At 37.8% G+C, this 17,707-nt stretch overlaps 1 protein-coding gene across 4 annotated transcripts in view; it reads left to right on the top strand.

Annotated features, from left to right (window-relative positions):
• The window catches only part of ZDHHC20 (zDHHC palmitoyltransferase 20), a 73,974-nt gene that overhangs the window by 15,620 nt on the left and 40,647 nt on the right, over nucleotides 1-17,707 (top strand). For all 4 annotated transcript variants that reach the window (XM_082602593.1, XM_082602592.1, XM_082602595.1 and 1 more), the window contains exons 2-3: nucleotides 11,908-11,934; nucleotides 16,143-16,246. In XM_082602593.1, coding sequence (XP_082458719.1) covers nucleotides 11,908-11,934; nucleotides 16,143-16,246 — 131 coding nt within the window. The remainder of the gene's footprint in view (nucleotides 1-11,907; nucleotides 11,935-16,142; nucleotides 16,247-17,707) is intronic.

Raw genomic sequence — 17,707 nt, 5'->3', positions numbered from 1 at the left:
TATGTAGTTTTTAAACTGTTTTATGTATATTTTAGTTTAAACTGAATAAATAATTACTTAGGAACTAAGATTTTCATTGTGAAAGTAAAGAGATACAAATATAATGCCAAGAAATTAAGGAAAAAACTCTGTAATGTTCTATTTGAATTGGAAATATCAGTGTGAATATAAATATAAATGTATAGGGCTTCCCTGGTGGCGCAGTGGTTGAGAGTCTGCCTGCTGGTGCAGGGGACATGGGTTCGAGCCCTGGTCTGGGAGGATCCCGCATGCCGTGGAGCGGCTGGGCCCGTGAGCCATGGCCGTTGAGCCTGCGCGTCTGGAGCCTGTGCTCCACGGCAGGGGAGGCCGTGATGGTGGGGGGCCCACGCACCGCGATGAAGAGTGGCCCTGCTTGCCACGGCTGGAGAAGGCCCTCGCACAGAGGCAGGGACCCAACACAGCAAAAATAAATTAATTAATAAAAACTCCTACCCCCAACATCTAAAAAAAAAAAAAAAAAAAAAGAAGCCCAGTGATATTAAAAAAAAAAAAGAAAAAAGTATAATACTCCTTCTGTAACCCAAAGGGCCTAAAAGCAATGAAACTCCAGTAGCTGTGAGCACCCTGAGAATTCAAAGCTTGGTTTCTAAATATCATTAAAAGGAACCAGTGACCCTTGAAGAAGTGGCTAATGTCAGGTCCAGGGGAGGAAAATATAAAATGAGCCTGGGACATCTTGTGCTGTGCAGGGAAGTGCTCAGAGACTAATGGGATGATCAAGATGCTACAGGAGTCAGCTGGAAGAGGCATTAGCCAAGTGAGACAATTTGAACATAAAAATAACGAGTGTACTTGATGACACATTGAGTAAATAAAATCTGTAAGTTTCTGTATTGATATTCAAGAAGAAAAAAACTAAATTTATTTGCTAACAGTGGAGATGAATTTTTTAAATTAATCAGTTTATTTATTTATTTTTGGCTGCATTGGGTCTTTGTTGCTGCATGTGGGCTTTCTCTAGTTTCAGCAAGCTGGGGCTACTCTTCGTTGCAGAGCGCGGGCTTCTCATTGTGGTGGCTTCTCTTGTTGCAGAGCATGGGCTGTAGGCACAGGCTTCAGTAGTTGTGGCACACGGGCTCAGTGGTTGTGGTGCACAGGCTCAGTAGTTGTGGCGCACGGGCTTAGTTGCTCCGCAACATGTGGGATCTTTCCAGACCAGGGCCCGAACCCATGTCCGCTGCATTGGCAGGTGGACCCTGAACCACTGCACCACCAGGGACGTCCTGGAGATAAATATTATACCAAAATCTTATTCTGAAAATGGGTAATTAAAGAGAAATAATTATATTTTTGTACTGCCTTTTTAGAATGACTCTAGTTCATCTCCAGTGAGGGAAAGCTCTTTACAGAAGAATGCCAGCTTAAAACTATGGAAGTAAATAATAGAGGGCTTTTAATGGTGATTTTCTAATTCTACGAAATAATAGATTCAGGCAAGGCATATCAGTGGATGCTAAAACCGTTAGGGGAAGAAGATATTCACATACCCTTAATGTTTTACTCCACAAAAGATTTCGTGATTGTCAAAGTGAAAAGTGGACCTTTACAAAGGAGACATTTGGTGGTCACTACCTTACCAAACGGCCCAAACGTAGCATCACTGATAGTGACAAACTTAAATAATGTGTCTCCTGAGTATCTCCTTAAATACTATACAGTGCCCAGGTGAGTATTCTTGTCCATCCTCTTCCCCCTGCTCCCTCAAATTATACTCAAGACATTAGACTTTGAATGGAATGGTAGGAGGAGGAGGAGGTTGGGGTAGACGAAGAAGTGAAGGACACCAAAAAGAAACAAGTTCAGAATGTAGCACATTTCACAAGACATCTGGCCTCCTCTCTTCAAACAGTCACTGTCTTTTGGGATTCTGGGAAGATGATGGTAATGGTTTATTATTTTTGAGTCTCCCCCAGATCACTGCATATAAACAGAACAACTTGAATTGTATCTACAACAAAACCAGTTTGCTAGAGAATGAGGATGAGCTTTTAGACAACCCAAATGACTACAGAGACCGCAACTTAAACTATGATAGGAACGTTAGTCACGTACGTATGTTCTTATAGACCTAAGTGAGGAGGGGTATAAGGAAGAGAAAAATATAATTTGTAATGGTTATTTGCTCTAACAAAGTATATATGGTACCGCTATTAGAGAATGTAGAGCATGTATGCAACAAGTTATTTAAACCTTTCAGTAATCATATTACAGGCAATACTAATGGTCTCATTGATTGAAATAATATCAGGCATCTTATCTGACCACAGTACTATGAGACTAGAAATCAACTACAAGAAAAAAACAGCAAAAACACAAACAAGTGGAGGCTAGAAAATATGCTACTAAACAACCAATTGATCACTGAAAAAATCAAAAAGAAATATGGAGACAAATGGAAACGAGAACACAGCGATCCACAATCTATGGGATGCAGCAACAGCAGTTGTAAGGGGGAAGTTTATAGTGATGAAAGCCTACCTGAGGAAACAAGACAAACCTCAAGTAAGCAGCTTAACCTTACGAGAACGGATGAGAAAAACAAGAAAACCCAAAGTTAGTAGAAGGAAAGAAGTAAAGAATCAGAGCAGAAATAAATGCATTAGACACTTCAGAAAATAGAACAGGTCAATGAAACAAAGAGCTGGTTCTTTGAAAATAGTTTTTAAAATTGATAAACCTTTAGCCAGACTCATAAGAAAAAAAGAGCCTGAATCAATAAAATCAGAAATTAAAAAGAAGTTAAAACTGACACCACAGAAATAAAGGAGATCATAGCAGATTATTATGAACAACAATATGCCAATAAAGTGGATAACCTAGAAGAAGTAGACAGATTACTAGAAGTGTACAATCTCCCAAGGCTGAACCAAGAAGAAATGGAAAATATGAACAGGCCAATTACCAGTAATGAAATTGAATCAGTAATAAAAGAAATCCCCAACAAACAAACGTCCATGACCAGATGGCCTCACAGGTGAATTCTACCAAATTTGAGAAGACTTAATACCTATCCTTGGGCTTCCCTGGTGGCGCAGTGGTTGAGAGTCCGCCTGCCGATGCAGGGGACATGGGTTCGTGCCCCGGTCCGGGAGGATCCCACATGCCGCGGAGCGGCTGGGCCCGTGAGCCGTGGCCGCTGAGCCTGCGCGTCCGGAGCCTGTGCTCCGCAACGGGAGAGGCCACAGCAGTGAGAGGCCCGCGTACCGTGAAAAAAAAAATAAATAAATACCTATCCTTCTCAAACTATTCTAAAAAACTGCAGAGGATGGAGTGCTTCTGAACTCATTCTGTGAGGCCAGTATCATCACCCTGATACCAAAACCAGACAAAGATATCACAAAAAAGGAAAATCACAGGCCAGTATTGCTGATGGACATAGATGCAAAAATCCTCAACAAAATATTAGCAAGTCAAATTCAACAATACATTAAAAGGATCATTTACCATGATCAAGTGGGATTTATTCCAGGGATGCAAGGATAGATCAGTATCCACAAATCAGTGTGATACATGATGTTAACAAATTGAAGAATAAAAACCATATGATCATCTCAACAGATGCAGAAAAAGCTTTTGACAAAATCCAACATCCATTTATGATAAAAACTCTCCAGAAAGTGGGTATAGAGGGAACTTACCTCAACATAATAAAGGCCATATATGATAATCCCACAGCTAATATCATACGCAACAATGAAAAGCTGAAATCATTCCTCTGAGGTCAGGAATAAGACAAGAATGCCACTCTCACCATTTTTATTAAACATAGTATAGGAAGTTCTAGCCACAGCAGTCAGAGAAGAAAAAGAAATAAAAGGCACCCAAATAGGAAAGTAAGAGTAAAACTGTCACTGTTTTCAGACTACATGGTACTATACATAGAAAATCCTAAAGACCCCAGCAAAGAAACTACTAAAGCTCATCAATGAATTTGGTAAAGTTGCAGGATACAAAACAAATATCAGAAATCTGTTGCATTTCTATATAGTAACAACAAACTAACAGGAAGAGAAATTAAGGAAACTTGCATTTACCATCACATCAAAAAAAAAAAAACCTAGGAATAAACCTTCCTAAGAAGATAAAAGATCTGTACTCAGAAAACTATGAGACACTGATGAAAGCAATTGAAGATGACACAAACAGATGGAAAGATGTATTATTTTCATGGATTGAAAGAATTAATATTGTTAAAATGACCATACTACCCAGGCAATCTACGGATTCAGTGCAATCCCTATCAAAGTACCAAGGGCATTTTTCATAGGACTAGAACAAATAAGTTTAAAATTTGTGTGGAGACACAAAAGACCCCAAATAGCCAAAACAATCTTGAGAAAGAACAGAGCTGGAGGAATTACGCTCCCTGACTTCAGACTATACTACAAAGCTACGGTAATCAAAACTATGGTACTGGCACAAAAACAGACACATAGATCAACAGAACAGGATAGAGAGCCCAGAAATAAACCCACTCACTTATTGTTAATTAACCTATGACAAAGGGGGTAAGAATATATAATGGGGGAAAAGACAGTCTCTTCAAAAGTGGTGCTGAAAAAACTGGACAGCTACATGTGAAAGAATGAAATTAAAACATTTTCTCGCACCATGTACAAAGATAAACTCAAAATGGATGAAAGACCTAAATGTAAGACCTCAAACCATAAAACTTCTAGAAGAAAACATAGGCAGAACACTCTTTGACATAAATTGTGTCAGTACTTTTTTGGATCTATCTCCTAAGGCAAAGAAAATAAAAGCAAACATAAACAAATGGGACCTAATTAGGGGACTTTCCTGGCGGTCCAGTGGTTAAGACTCTGCGCTTCCACTGCAGTGGGTGCAGGTTAGATCTCTGGTCAGGGAACTAAGATCCTGCATGCTGTGAGGTATGGCCAAAAAAAAGGAAGGAGGGGAACTAATTAAACTTACAAGCTTTTGGACAGCAATGGAAACCATTGATAAAATGAAGAGACAAGCTACTGCATGGCAGGAAATATTTACAAATGATATGACCAATAAGGGGTTAATATCCAAAATATATAAATAGCTCATACAACTCAACATCAAAAAAAAAAACCTGATTAAAAAATGGGCAGAATGGGCCCATTAAAAAATGGGCACATGAAAAGATTCTCAACATTGCTAATCATTAGAGAAATGCAGATCAAAACCACAGTGAGATATCACCTCACACTTGTCAGAATGTCTATCATCAAAAAGACCACAAATGACAAATACTGGCAAGGATGTGGAGAAAAGGGGGACCCTGTACACTGTTGGTGGGAATGGAAATTGGTGCAGACACTGTGGAAAACAGTATGGAGGGTCCTCAAAAATTAAAAATAGAACTACCATATGATCCAGCAGTTCTACTCCTGGGTATATATTCTAAGAAAATGAAAACACTAATTTGGAAAGATACATGCACCCCAGTGTTCATAGCAGTATTACTTACAATAGCCAAGATATGGAAGCAACTTAAGTGTCCATCAACAGATGAATGGCTAAAGAAGATGTGGTATATATATTACAATGGAATACCACTTCATCATGAAAAATAATGAAATTTTGCCATTTGCAACAACATGGATGGAACTGGAAGATATTATGCTTAGTGAAATAAGTCAGAGGAAGATACTATATGTTATCCCTTATATGGGGAATCTAAAAAAAAAAAAAAACAGTCAGTATAACAAAAAAGAAACAGACTCACAGATACAGGAGAACAAACTAGAGGTTACCAGTGGGGAGAGGGAAGGGAGGAGGGGTAACAACTGATGGAGGATTAAGAGGTACAAATGACTATGTATAAAATAAGCTACAAGGATATATTGTACAGTACAGGGAATATAGCCAATGTTTTATAGTAACTATAAATGGAGTATAATCTTTAAAAATTGTGAATCATTATGTTGTACACCTGAAACATATAATATTGTAAATCAACTATACCTCAATTTTTAAAATGCTGATTTATAATTGCATCAACAAATTAAATAAAAGGGATAAATCTAACAAAATATGTGCAAGGTTTTGTATTGATCAGGTAAAATCTGAAGTGAAGAGATACGCTGTGATCATGGAATGGAAAACAATATTATAAGGATATCAGTTCTTTCTAAAGTGATCTATAGAGTCAATACAATACCAGCCAAAAATCCCAGCAGGCTTTTTTTTTTTAATCAAAGATGAGCTTAAAATTTATATGGAAATGCAAAGGACCTAAAATAGCCAAAACACTTTAGAAAAAGAAGCTGGAGGAGTCATACTGTGTGATTTCAGGATTTCCTAAAGCTGCTTGGAATCAAGTCAGGGTGGTGGTAGAGTAGGAGTGGACTATAGATCAATGGCGCAGGCTAGAGACTTCAGAAATAAACCCTTACAAATATAGCTGATTAATTTTCATGAGACGATCCAAGGTAACTCAGCAGAGAAAGTATAGTTTTGTTGGCTAACGATATTGGAACTATTGTCCATCTCTAGGCAAAAAAATTAACCTCAATCCTCACTTCATACCATATTTTTTTTAAATCAGCATTTAAAATCTATTACAGACCTAAATGTAAAACCTGTAAACCTTATAGAAGTGAACATATGAGAAAGTCTGTGAGACCTTCGGTTGGCAAAGATGTAGAGAAGACCCATCTTTAGAACTGGAAATTTTAGAACTGAAAAATACGATAGCCAAATTAAAAAACTCATAAAAGTCTGCTCAGTAGCAGAATGGAGAGGGCAGAGGAAAGAATCAGTGAACTTAAAGTTGGAATAAAAATTACCCAGTGTGGGGGGGCTTCCCTCGTGGCGCAGTGGTTGAGAATCTGCCTGCTAATGCAGGGGACACGGGTTCGAGCCCTGGTCTGGGAGGATCCCACATGCCGCGGAGCAACTAGGTCCGTGAGCCACAACTACTGAGCCTGCGCGTCTGGAGCCTGTGCTCTGCAACAAGAGAGGCCGCGTTAGTGAGAGGCCCGCGCACCGCAATGAAGAGTGGCCCCTGCTTGCCACAACTAGGGAAAGCCCTCGCACAGAAATGAAGACCCAACACAGCAAAAATTAATTAATTAATTAATAAACTCCTACCCCCAACATCTTTAAAAAAAAAAAAAAAATTACCCAGTGTGAACAACAGAAGAAGTTAAACTGAGAAATAAAAATGAATAGATCATCAGGGACTTGTGAAACTATTAAAAAAAACATCTAAACTATGTGTCATCAGAGTTCCAGAAGGAGGGAAGAATGAGAGTGTGGCCGAAAAAGAACTTGAAGGAATAATAGATTAAATTTTTGCAAATGTGACGAAAGACGTAAACCTACAGGTTCTAGAAGCTGAGTGAATGCTAAACAAGATAAAGAAGTCCATACCAAGACACATCATAACCAAACTTGTGAAAACTAAAGACAGATAAAATCTTGAAAACAGTGACAAAAGCTTACCTTACCTATGGGGGAAAGTTAGAACAACAGCAAGTTTTTCATCAGAAACTGTGGAGGCCAAAAGGAAGTGCCCTGGCGTTTTTCAAGTGTTAAATGAAAAGAACTGTCAACCCAGAATCCTGTATCCAGCAAATATTCTTCCCTCAAGGTTGAACGTTGGCAATTACAGATTGTCAGCACATCCTTACATTGTAAGTATATGCAAAGCAAAAACAGGATGAAGGCAGTACTATGGCTTTCTCCTCACATGCTTCTCACTTGTCAAGGAAGAAAAAGCTTTTTCCACCATAACTTTTCCTTTTCCAAAGATGTATCCATTAGCCAAAACTGTATCACATGGCCACAGTAGATGCAAAGGATGGTGGTAAAGTGAGAGTGTCTGGGATTTTTCAGTCTCACTTAGTGGGGAGTCGGTGAGAAAAGGGGGCAGTTAAGCGGAGAAGAGCATGTGGCCAGCTCTCGGGTCCACAGAGAAACTGAAAGTTAGATGAATACTATCTGCAAATGAGATACATCGTCACTGACGTGATGGAAAGAAGGACATTCATTATACCTTTACAAGGCACATGGAACCATTAGTATGTGTAATGTTTTTTATAGTTCTGACTTTATCATCAAAAGAATGTTTAAAACTATATTGGGATCCTCAGAAAACGGAATATCCCTCTGTGAGCCCAGAGGCTCTGCAGACGGCCCAGTGTTCGTTGTCCCTAACTATCCTTTGTCTGTGTAGTCGGAGGGGCAGCTAACAGATCCTGAGGGCTGGTTCCACTCCACCCTGTGCCAGGCATTGGTGACTCTGTCGTGTCCCTTCCTCCAAGAAAAATCTGGAAGGAACTACAGATTAGAAACTAGTGATTACATACCAGTGTCAGGAGTGTTAGCATAAGGGAATTATATAGTGCTGTGGGAACGTATGCTAAGGAGATTTATTTACCCCACTCCTGTGGTCAGGAAAGCCCTCTTGACGAAGTAGTTCTGGTCATTCTTGGTTTGTCTAGCTTTGTTTTTGGTATGGAACAATTTTGTTGTTTCCTGTAGTTGCGTGCTGTCTTAGTGGAAAGTTGGAAGAGGCAGCCACCAGAAACTGTTAGCCAGATGCAGTTTAAATCAGAACTCTGCTCTGACAAGTGTGATCACACAGTCTGTTATCAACTTTTGATCTTTACTAATATGATTACTAAAAATGGTATCTCCATGTAGTTTTACTTTGGATTTCTGTTACGAATGAGGTTGACCATCTTTTTTATGTTTGAGATGTTTGTATTTCCTTTTCTGTGAAAAAGTGGGTTCTTTAAAACAAACTCTTGTTGATTTGTAGCTACTCTTTAAACAGAGAAATTAGTTTTTAGTCCATAGTAAGAATTGTGAATATTTTTTCCTAGTTTCTTGTTGTCTTGTAGTGATTTTTTTCGAGTGTTTATTTTTACTTCTATGCAGTCAAATATATCAATATTTTCCTATGGCTTCTGTGTTCTGTGTCTTACTCTGAAATACCTACTCAGCTCCAAAAGTGTATATATTTTAAAATTTCCCTTGTTTCATGTAGTACATGCATGATTTTGTTTTTATTTTTAGTTTTTGCATTTAAATCTTTGATACATTTGGGATTTATCCTGACTGTGTTGTGAATCTCAGTGGTACCTTTTTTCAACATGGCCTCCCATGTATTCTGATGCTGTTTACTGGCTCTGTCCACACTGATTTGAAATCCCATGTTTATCATATAGTGAATATGCATTTGGTTCCATTTGGGAGCTTTCTGTTCTGTTCCAGAGATCTATTTATTCATGAGCCGGTACAAGTGTTTTAATAATTGGGGCATTTGTAATATTTTTAAAATACTGTGCTCTAGGATTTGACTTGACTAGAGCTACTTCATTATTCATCTCTTTCAGAATTTTCCTACTTCATCATGTAAGTTTATTTTTCCACAAATGAACTTTGGAATCTGACTGCTTAAAAAATAAAAGTACTTTTATTGAGATGACACTAAATTTATAAGAATAACCTCAGGAGAATTGTCATTTTAATAATGACTCTTCTATGTAAGAATATAAGCCTTTCCACTTGTTCAGATTTTTATCAGTGTCCCTCAGAAACATCAAAATGTTTCTTTTTGTATAGATCTTGCTCAATTCTTACATTTATTCCTAGGAACATTATTTTTTTAGGTGGCTTTTAAATAGAACTTTCTTTTATTATAACTTCTACATAATGATTACGTGTATATTGGGAATCTACTGATTTCTGTATATCAGTTTTTGTACACTATCACCTCTTATAATAGTTTTTCAGTTGGTTTTGAGTATAAAAAATGTAGTCATATAATCTACAAGTAGTGATACATATGTCTTCTTTTCAGTTTCTATACAATTACTTTATTTCTCTTTTATAATTGTGTGGCTACTGTAGTGCTTCCCAATCATTTCATATCATGGCACGTAATGAAAATTATATTTTTAGTAGTGTACACTAGCATAAAGGGGAAATGCTTTGTGAGGCCAGAGGGGACCAGCCCAGGGTTTAACTACCCCAGACCATACCTGAATGACCTAAGATGGGCTGGAAGAAACCCTATGCCTCTCTGAAACAATGTTTAAAAAAAAAAAAAAAAAGTAATGATCATGAACCTGCTTGTTATGTTCCTGACTTTAGTGGGAATACTTCTATTGTGTTTTCTCATTAAATTATGTTGGTTTGGGGATTGAGATAGATATATTTTAGTTTATTAAGGAAGTATCCAGATACTCCTGTTTTATCAAGAGATTTTAGTCAAAAATGGATATTGAATTAATAAACATTTCTTAAGCATTGTTGCTGTATGCCAGGCTTTGGAAATAAAATACTGAATAAAATGAAACACACTCCAGGAAAGAATACAAGTCCAAGTAGACCTGAGTTCAGATTTTTTTTTTAATTAATTTTACTTATTTATTTTTGGCTGTGTTGGCTCTTCATTGCTGTGCACGGGATTTCTCTAGTTGCAGCGAGCGGGGGCTGCTCTTCATTGCGGTGTGTGGGCTTCTCATTGTGATGGCTTCCCTTGTTGCAGAGCATGGGCTTCAGTAGTTGTGGCACGAGGGCTCAATAGTTGTGGCTCACGGGCTTAGTTGCTCCGTGGCACGTGGGATCTTCCTGGACCAGGGCTTGAACCTGTGTCCCCTGCATTGGCAGGCGGATTCTTAACCACTGCACCACCAGGGAAGCACTTGAGTTCAGATCTTATCTACACAGCATGTACTAGCTCTGTGACCTCAGGGACGTCCTTTAATTATTTTGAGTCTTAGTTTATTTATCTGTAAGAGGGAACTAATGATAACTGTTAGGGTTGTTATTGTTCTAAGACATGATTCCACACTAATGCAGTCCAGCAGGGTGAGACAGACATGTCAACAAGTAATTGCGAAAAATGAGGTGGTATGGTAGGATGGAGGGGTGCGCAGCCTTGAAATAAAGGAGGGACCCGCTCTGCCCAGAGTGGGACTCAGGAAGGCTTTGCCAAGGAGGGATGTAAACACCGGGTCTTGGAGGGTGAATGGGGGAGGCAACAGTGTGGGAAACAGCTTTGATGTATTTAGGAAACTGCAGTTTTTTCCAGGATAATTAGACCGTGGGTGTGGGCAAATGACAAGAGACTGGAGAGGCGGACAGATCGTAGATCACAGAGGGCCTACAGTGTTGGCTACTCTGACGACTGTGGGCTTTTTTCTGTAAGTGATGGGTGGGTGTTGAAGAGTATTCCATCTTCAGATTTGCTGGTGGTGAGGATGTGTTCAACTGAGAGTAGAGTTGCTTTAAGCTATCGCATTTGAGAAGGTCCTAAAACAAGGCAATGGGAGAAATGGGAGGGGGAGGCGGAAGTGAAGAGACTTAGGTGGTAGACTCAACAGGACCCAGAGGCCACTGGACGATCCAGAGCGGAGGAATAAGGAGCAGTTCCCAGGGTTACAAACTAGGAAGAAAAGTGCTCTAAAAATCACAGGATAAGTTCCTCTTTTTTTTTTTTTTCTGTAGAAAAATAACAATGTGTTTTGTGTGTAGCTTTTACAAAAAGTTTGGTAAGTTACATCACAGACTACTTAATTAAGTGCCATATGAGTGCCATAGAGGAGAGTTCTCATTCTGTAGGCAGCATTAAGAAAAGAGCTAAAGAAAACATAACTATAACCATATTGATACACTTAAAATTAACAAAGGTCTGAAGAAAAATTTTAATGTGATTGCAATGTTTATGGTAAAGAAGAATTTGAATTTTAGTGTTTCCATGGTTTTTGAGTGTGTAATTCTGAATTTGCATTATTGTTTACATTTTACAACTAAATTTTATGTTTATGAAAACGATATTAAGGTGAATAGTCAACCTGAAATAAAGTTTATATACAAGTGTTTAAAATATATTCACTGTGTTTTCTTCTATTTTAGTTACACTTTCTGGAAATGGAGAAAACGGTAAGGCACTTTTAACTTTCACTCTCAAGTTAAGTAGACTACTTATGGTATCTTAATTACAACCCATATACTTGTTATTTAGTGACGACTGTGTGTGTTTTGGTTTCCAGAAAGAAGATATATATTCTTAAAGCTTAAGTGATTAAAAGGAGATGTGTTATTAGATTTATTTTTATACATTCAGTATATTCTCATTTGTGTTATTTATGTAAATTGATTATTTTGTAAGGCATCTAGTACCCAAACTTCTTTGATGTATTTATATACATATTTTTGCCTTGTATATTCTTTAGAACTCTTTATAGTAGTGGTTCAAAGATTTTTAATATCAGTTCTAGCTAAGTTTGAGGAGGAGGTGTTTCATGATGTCTGAATTTTATTGGTGGTTCTCTTGTTTATGCATTTGTTTAAAATAGTACTTTACTACTCATAGTCATTTAATTAAGTAACCAGACTCTGAATTTGTAAATTATATTACTAGTTCATTTTGAAATGGAATTAAAGTTTTAATGACTAGTCAAAGAGACAGTGTCTGGAGAGAAAAATCATTACTCAAAATTTTATTGAGATAAAAGAAAATTTTAAGTCCTTTGAGATGAAATTTCAAAAATAAAATTTGATTTGAGATATGAAAATCCAGAGGATTTCTAAAACAGTTGAATAGTTAGAAACTTTTTTTGTGGTGGTGGTTGTTTTTTTGGCCGAGCTGCATAGTTTGCAGGATCTTAGTTCCCGGACCAGACATTGAACCCGTGCCCCCTGCAGAGGAAGCGCTGAGTCCTATCCACTGGACCGCAAAGGAAGTCCCTAGAAATTATTAATAAATATTCTTATTGTTGAAAATAGAAGGCGTTAAGCATGTAAATCTCAAGTTGACTTTGGATCTAATTTCTCAGTAACAGAACAAATATAGACTCAATCTTGGTAGGCTTGTTTTTCTTGCTTAAAATCAAAACTGTTTCCTGTGTGTTGAAAGCACAGATACAGAAAGCAGAGAATTTCTGAAGTTGTTATAAAAGAACTTTTAACTTGGATCATTATTTCTTGGGACTATTTTCCCCATGTCTTTCAGAGAGTCTTTCAGTAAAGTTTTTTGTTTGCTTATTTGTTTGTTTCTTAATTCAGTTACAGGTGATTTTTGAGTCAGACTTTTTTTTTCTTTTTTTTTTTTTTTTCTCCTTGCGGCACACGGGCCCCTCACCACTGCGGCCCCTCCTGTCGCGGAGCACAGGCTCCGGACGCGCAGGCCCAACAGCCACAGCCCACGGGCCCAGCCGCTCCGCGGCACGCGGGATCCCCCGGACCGGGGCACGAACCCACGCCCCCCACACCGGCAGGCGGACTCCCAACCACTGCACCACCAGGGAAGCCCGAGTCAGACCTTTTGATTTATAGGTTCAGGTTTTCTTTGAACTTTGATTTAATTTGATGAGTTAAGCTTTTACTTTAAGTATTACTTCTAACCAATAGTTTATAGCATATATATGGGATTATTAGTAATCACACTAATTTGAACTTATTTAAAAACAATATTTCCTGTTATTATTTATATTATAATTTGATAACTACCATCTATGAAGTGCTTACTATATTCCAGGCAATATACTAAGAGATTTATTTTATCTTTTCTTTCTTTAACTGAAGGTTAAGATTTTTTAAGGCAAAAACCATGTGCTTTTGTTCTTATGGAGAGCAAAAATATTCTAAAAAAATATTAAATGTTTAAAAAACGTTACAGTATATTGTTCTATATTCTAGCCTTAGTTGTAAGTAACTCAATGATTAAGAAGTTTAAAGTTAAAGTAACCAAGTTATGCAATAATACGTAGATGAGGATTGACAAACTTGATTGAATATGGGGGCAAAAGACGATAATATAAATGAGTGAAATGAGCTAGGTGAAGGTAAAATTGCAGACTTGATAAATGGCTTCAGTGCTGGTGTAACAGGAGACTGAGCTCCAGCCTGTTTTTCCAAAGGAGAAACAAATGAAGGGACGCTGTTGAATCCATTGGTTAGACCATGGGGTTTAGCCTAGAGGGAGCTGGAATGATAGAGAATGCAGATTTTGCGAAACCACAATTTTCAATGAGGATGACAATCAGTTTTTGTGAAAGTGGAAAGAAAGCATATTTGAGAATAGAAGGAAGTTGTGGTTAGGGCTTCATCTTAGCACCAGATGTTATCTCTGAAGTAGGATGTGGCCACTAGATAATAATTTAAAAAGTGGAGGAAAATTAGTTTAGATATGACACAGTGAGAAAGACCTTGGGTGTTTATCAAGCATATATGGGTTTGAATTCTGGCTTTATCATTTAGTAAGTAAGTAACAGTGGGGAAAATATTAAATTCTCTGAGCCTTCGATTTCACATTTGTAAACTGAAAGAATACCCACGAGACCATTGTGAGGGCTAGAAATAAGGTAACGTTATATGTCTTCTAGTAGACTTGCAGTAGGTGGAAGGGCTGACTTGAGTAGCTATAGTTAAAATAAATATGGTTACTAGGAAGTTCCAGAGTTTTAGAGAGTGCATTCATTTGTCATGTAGATGGAGCTATTTCCCAGGAATTTCATAGTCAAAGGGGATAAGAAACGGTGAGCCACATATTTTACGCTGGCCACTGAGATGGATTGGAAGCAAGAGACTGGAAGGCAAGGGCGCCCATTGGCTTGTGCAGTGACCCAAATGAGATGAGCAACAATGTAAGAACTATTACACTAGCGGTGAAAAGAATGAGAAGTCTACTTTGAAAGAGATTTTAGGAGCTAGAAGTTGAAGTACGTGCTCCGTGCTGATTAGCCAGCCATGCGTTGTGAGGGTCATCGAGCCCTGGCTTCCTGCATCAGTCATCTGTGTGTCTCAGGGTTCTGTTCTGTTAGACCAGGCATGGACCAGTATAATTGCAGAAGAAAATGCCAGGGTCCAGCAAGTTGTCAATTTTGTATCATTATTTTTATGGGAAAACATAAGGAAAAGTAACCTCAGACCAAAGGAAGGACAGTACTTCGAACTGAATACATGTTAGCTTTCTAAAAACGTCACTCCATTGTTCTTAACGTTTCTCATTTAACTGCAGACCAGTGAAAACTTTTATCAGTCTATATACTTGGGTAACACTGAAATAGGGAATGCACAAAAAGAACCAGTCTTTGAGAAGAAGGAACTGCTATACTTGGACAGCAATGATAATAGTAGCCAATATTTATTGAGGATTTATTATGTGTCAGACACTGTTGTGTTTTGCATTTATTAACTTATCAATACTAAGCAGCTAACTTAAAGGAAACACATTAAGTGCTTTAACTGAAGTCTGAGTAAATTATTTGGGGAGAATAGTATGAAGGGATAATAAATTCTGAAAGTAATGGAGGAGGCTTTTGGAAAAAGTAATATTTGATCCAAACTTTACAAATGAGTAGAATATCAAACTTTTATGCTCATCTGTGCTTTGTTTTCTTCGGTGAGTTTGTGGTGCTGCATTCCAAACTGAAAAAGACTTTAATCACTTGGTAAATAATTCTGGCTTCTTAATGGAAACCGGTTCCACTTCTTACAGATAGAAAAACCACAGAACACAACAAAAAGTTTTTAGTTATATCAGTGAGTTAATATTTGGAGATAAAGATGTTGGAATGTTACACTAATCCACTTAGGAAACAGTTATGGCAGAAATTCAGAGTGGCTAAAATTTTTTCATTACTCAGTGTTGAAAACGACAGTGGAATTTAGGATACCTTTCCTGACAGTCCAGGAATTGAATTGTTTATTTTCAGTATATAGTTCCTTGGATTTAATGTTCATAGTGAACATTAAATATTAAATAATAATGTTCATAGTGAACATTAAATAATAATTTTTAAGTCATTTAAAATCTAGCTTTTAGGAAGTGCTTTTGAAGGAGGTGCTCATAAGATTTCAGCTTAAATCTTCAGCAACTTAATGAAATCAAATCTCATCTCAGAATACAGTCTTTACTTATAAACCAGGTCAATAATCCTTAAATGCAGGAATAGAATGTTTTTTCATATCTGTAATGTTAACGTCATGCAGATAAAGGAGTGTATATATTTGATGTTTTTAGTACATTTTAATTAAATTTTTTATTGGATCGAGCCTCCTGACCCTAAATATTGTGTTTTAATGTATAATGCTTTTTCCTGTTTTCACCTGGATTCAATGAAATGTTATTTGTTTTTATTTACCAGGAAAGGCCGTTGTTTACCTTGTGGCTTTCCATCTGTTCATTGTTATGTTTGTATGGTCCTATTGGATGACAATTTTCACATCTCCCGCTTCCCCCTCCAAAGAGGTAAATTTAATGTTGGTAAATTACCAAATGCTTTCACTAATTATGGGATTATTTTCCCTGTGTTACCTTTGTTAAAACTTTATTACATAATGCATTTGTTCTGTTTTCATTCATAAATTGCTTGGTAACTCTGCATTGTGAGTGTGAGTCATCAGCGTATCCCTCAGATCCAGCCCACTGACGCAGCATCGTAAAAGATGGATAATGGCGCTAAGCTTTAGCTGTGCTAATATTCTTCTGCCATGCTATGTTTTCTTAAATTAAAGATGTACTTTATGTCACTGGAGTGAATAATGTTAAGGGACAGAATTGAGTTAGGAAAGTAGAGTTTATTTTTAGAAACTCTCAACATTTATTTTTTCTCAGGCCTGAACAAATAAGCTGCAACTAAAGTGTTTTGATTGTGGGAAACAAATTGTCTATGCTGTGGCTTGTTATACCTAGCGTGGCTAGTGTTTCTTCTACTTGCAGGTTCCACTTGGAAATAATATGAGTACACATTTATGTGGAGTAAAGCTGAAGACCACTATGTCTATTTTGCCTTGATATGGCTGACTGAATTCTCTTCACCTAAAGTTTAGAATAGCTAGATAGATAAGAATATATTCTCTAGAGTTAGGACTGCCTGAGTTTGATTTTCTGCTCCAACACATTATTTAATGAATCCAAGGCTTAGTTTTCTCTTTGGAAAGTGGAGCTAACAGTCATGCCCGTCTCTAGGATGTTTGTGAGGATTAAGTGAGATTCATTCATGTAAAGCTTTTAACATAGGACCTGCCATAAGGTTAGCACTCAAATATTAGATGATGGTAATAATGTAATTGTTTCCCTTTGTATTAAATTCATCAAAATCCATTAAAAATTATAGACGTATGTTTAAAGATACCAACTTTCATTTAACTTTTTATAGAACATATATGCCGAAAACTATACATGCCATAAATGTACACTTGACGAATTTTCATGAACTGGACACGTGAGAAACCAGCACCCAGTTCCAGAAGCAGAACGTGACTGGTTTCCCGTGAGCCCCTCACACTCCCTGCAGCCACTGCTCACGAGACACCACTGTCCTGCTCCCCCGACCCCTACCCACCCAGTAGCATCAACTGGCTTTGCCTGGTCTGCACTTCACGTGGATGGAGTCATACAGGACGTGTGCTTGCGTGTCTGGCTTCTTTCATTAACGTTCTCTTCATGTGCGATTCATGCATGTTGTTGTATACAGTTGTGGCTCCCTCCTCTGCTGTGTTATAAAACACAGTTTACTTACCTGGTCTACTGTTGATGGGCGTGGGCCGTTGGGCAACTTGCAGTCTCGGGCTGCTACACATAGGACTGCCATCGACATTCTGGCACGTGTACGTACATACACAGTTCTTAGGGGCAGGTGCCCAGGAGGGGAATTGCTGGGTGCTGCACGTACAGTCAGCAGTAGTGGGGAACGCCAGACTCTCACTG

The sequence above is a fragment of the Mesoplodon mirus genome (assembly GCF_964341445.2).
Source record: "Mesoplodon mirus genome assembly, chromosome: 17".
Lineage (NCBI taxonomy): Eukaryota > Metazoa > Chordata > Mammalia > Artiodactyla > Ziphiidae > Mesoplodon > Mesoplodon mirus.
This window is presented reverse-complemented; position numbering and strand designations above follow the sequence as displayed.